This window comes from Merops nubicus, unplaced genomic scaffold (assembly GCF_000691845.1).
Source record: "Merops nubicus isolate BGI_N331 unplaced genomic scaffold, ASM69184v1 scaffold19793, whole genome shotgun sequence".
Taxonomy (NCBI): Eukaryota; Metazoa; Chordata; class Aves; order Coraciiformes; family Meropidae; genus Merops; species Merops nubicus.
The window spans coordinates 11,267-14,059 of NW_008599812.1; the positions used below are offsets into that span (position 1 = coordinate 11,267).

General features: G+C 53.8%; 1 protein-coding gene across 1 annotated transcript in view; it reads left to right on the forward strand.

Annotated features, from left to right (window-relative positions):
* Positions 1–498, forward strand: part of LOC103770273 (sarcosine dehydrogenase, mitochondrial-like) — a gene marked incomplete at its 5' end in the record, with an annotated part of 11,613 nt that extends 11,115 nt beyond the window's left edge. The window contains one exon of the mRNA XM_008937530.1: positions 372–498. Coding sequence (XP_008935778.1) covers positions 372–498 — 127 coding nt within the window. The remainder of the gene's footprint in view (positions 1–371) is intronic.
* Between the last annotated feature and the right edge of the window lie 2,295 nt (positions 499–2,793).

Below are 2,793 nucleotides of genomic sequence, written 5' to 3' on the forward strand. Positions count from 1 at the left end.
GCTGTCCCCCCTGTGCCATCCCCCCTCCCCAACTGCTCTGAACCCCTGGCACTGAGCTCCCACAGCCTGGCTGCAATTGCACTTTGCACTGGCTACCACTGAAAAAAATCCACAGGGGGAAAAAAAAGACCCAAACCTCAAAAAAAACCCAAAATATTGCATTCTTTTTATTTTGTTTTTTTAGCTGAGTGCCTCTAAAAATGTGCTTTCCCCCTCTCTGGGGATCCTTCTGGGGTGGCAGAGCTGGGTTTTCTGTGGGAAGCAGACCTGTGGGGTGATGTGGGGGTTTGCCCAGTGCTGGAGCTGGGGGCTGGTGCCTCACCAGAGCCTCTCAGCACCCACCTGGGGGTTTGCTGGGGCTCTGCCTTGCAGGTCTCGCTGGATTTCGTGAAGAACGGCAGCTACCAGCTGGAGAGGATGGGAGTGACCTACCCTGCCCGAGCACACACCCGCTCCCCCTTCGACCCCGACAACAAGCGAGTGAAGGGCTTCTACTGAGCCTGCTGCACCCGGGCAGGGAGAGGGGAGGGCCTGGGAGCTGCCCGCTGAGCCCCCGGCCCCCACCTCCCTCCAGGCTCTGCTGGAGAGCTGGGCCAACCTCTGCGCTGGGCTCCCCCACCGAATCTGGGGCAAAGCAGAGGGGAAGAGGAGGAAGAGTTTCCAAAAAGTCTGAAGATTTTGCTCTGTTTTCCAAATGAAGCACCGCCACTGTAGCAGTAATCCTGTTCCACGGGTTAATTGGCTGGAAAACAGTGTTTTGCTCGACTGCAAATGAAGTGGTTTCCATTTTTGCCTTTGCTGGAAACTCTTCCCCCAAAACGTAGCTTCACACTGCCTGGAAATGACTTTTTTTTAAACTAACTCTGCTGTTAATACAGCCATAGCCTCCAAACCTGCTGTCTCTCCAGTCCCTTGCTGTGTCTGTCCTGCTCCGATGGGTGTCCCCCACTCCTGGCTCTGCCCTGGGGACCTGCTGCTGGGCTGGGAGTGCTCCTGAGGACCATGGAGGGAAGGGGCAGGGGGCCCAGGGTCATTGCCCAAGGTCACGCCGTGGATGCTCTGCCTGCTGCAGGGTTCTTCTACGCCATGAAATCATTGGCTTGGCCCAGGGGGTTTCCAGGGGTGTTCTTCCCATCTCTGCAAGCACAGGTTGGTCCCTCCATCCCACCTCGCCCCAGTCACCTGGAGCTTCAGGTCCTGCTTTGGCAAGATGCTTCATCATGCCTTCAAAGTTCAGAGGGAGTTTAAGCCCTGACATGTGTTTCCTTTGGTGGTATTTGGCCCCTGAGGCCCTATAAAAAAAATCATCCCTGGGATGTGAAACATTTGGTGCCTCCTTTGATTTTGTTCGTGGGGCTCAAGTGCTGCGATGCCTGACTTGAAGGCAGGGAGGGTCAGACCTCCCCAGATCTGAACAAGGACCTTGTCCCTTTGTGGGAGGACAAGAGGAAAGGCAAGTCCCAGTTTTTGGCCCTGGCAATGGGAGCGTGTTGGTGCCCAGGGAGTGCTGCCAGCCTGTGCCAGCCCCTGGGTTTGAAATGAGGAATACACAGTGGTGTTGTGCAGCCCCCTGATGCTGAACTGGGGAGAGAGTCTCATGCTGTGCCCCAGAGAAGAAAAGAAACTCCCAAAGGCCAGTGCCATTGGAATATGGATCCTTGCTCCCTGTGTGTGTGTAGATTCTGAATTCCTAGGAGAAAGAGTCTGATGAATGTGTTTTGGTCCATGGCTGCTTTGCTGGTGGTGTTTGTGTTTGTGTGTCCTCTGAGCTGCTCCCAGTACAGGCAGGACCAGCTCAGTGCTCTGGTGTAAGCTTTCCAACTGGGGCACTGACACCAGGGTTGCCTTTGGCCCCTGGCTGCTGGTGGCTCCATGGTCCCATCCCGAGGGCACCTTGAAGGTGGCTCCTCTCAGCTCCTGATGGAGAGGAGGATGCACACACAGGCTGAGCTGTGTGCTGCCAGCCCCACAGCCTCCAGCAGCACAGAGCTGACCTCAGAGGCTTGGGGAAAGTTTTCCATCACATGGATGTAGCCCGTGAACCTCCTGCTGCAAAGGGGAAGGGGGAATGAGCAATGGGGAAGCTCTTCCCAGCCCATCCCCATTGCTCTGGTCCACTTGCTGGGCTGTCTTCAGCAGCACAACATCTCTGCTGGGGCTTGCACCTGCCTGAAGGAATAATCACCCTGTGTGCTTTTCACTGTTTCTCTTGACCAGCTTTGCTTGGTTTGTACCCTCTTTAGAGCTGATTTCAGTTCCTTAGCCTCGTGCAACAAGCACCAAAGGCAAGAGTCTGAACTCTCAAATGCTTTCGTTTTACTGGCAACATTAAAAAAAAAGGTTAAGATGATTTTTTTCTCTGACTAGGAGGTGGTTGTACTCCCTGACACTGCCCAGGTGGAGGGCAGAGGAAGGGGTGGCTGTGCTTCTGTCTGTTTGTCCTGGGTATAAATGAGGGATCAAGAACTCTGCTGCCTTTCCTCCAAGCCAGGGATCTGCTGCGTCCCTGCAAAGATAATATTTATCTTAAAAAAAAAAAAACAACCTTTCTGATCCTCAGTGCTGTGACCTGAGATGTTCCCTTAAACCTAAGGTGGCCAGGAGAGCAGGTTTTGGTTGCCAGCCTGCCCTGGATCTCACCCATCCCAGGGCAGTGAGGGGCTGCTTGGGATGGATGGATTCTCCTGCAGCACCCTGGCCTTTCCTCTGTGCCTCCCAAGTATTTTCCCCTTGGAGCTCAAGAGTAAAAAGCAATTTTTTCCTTTTCCTTCTTCTTTTTTTTTTTTTTTTTTA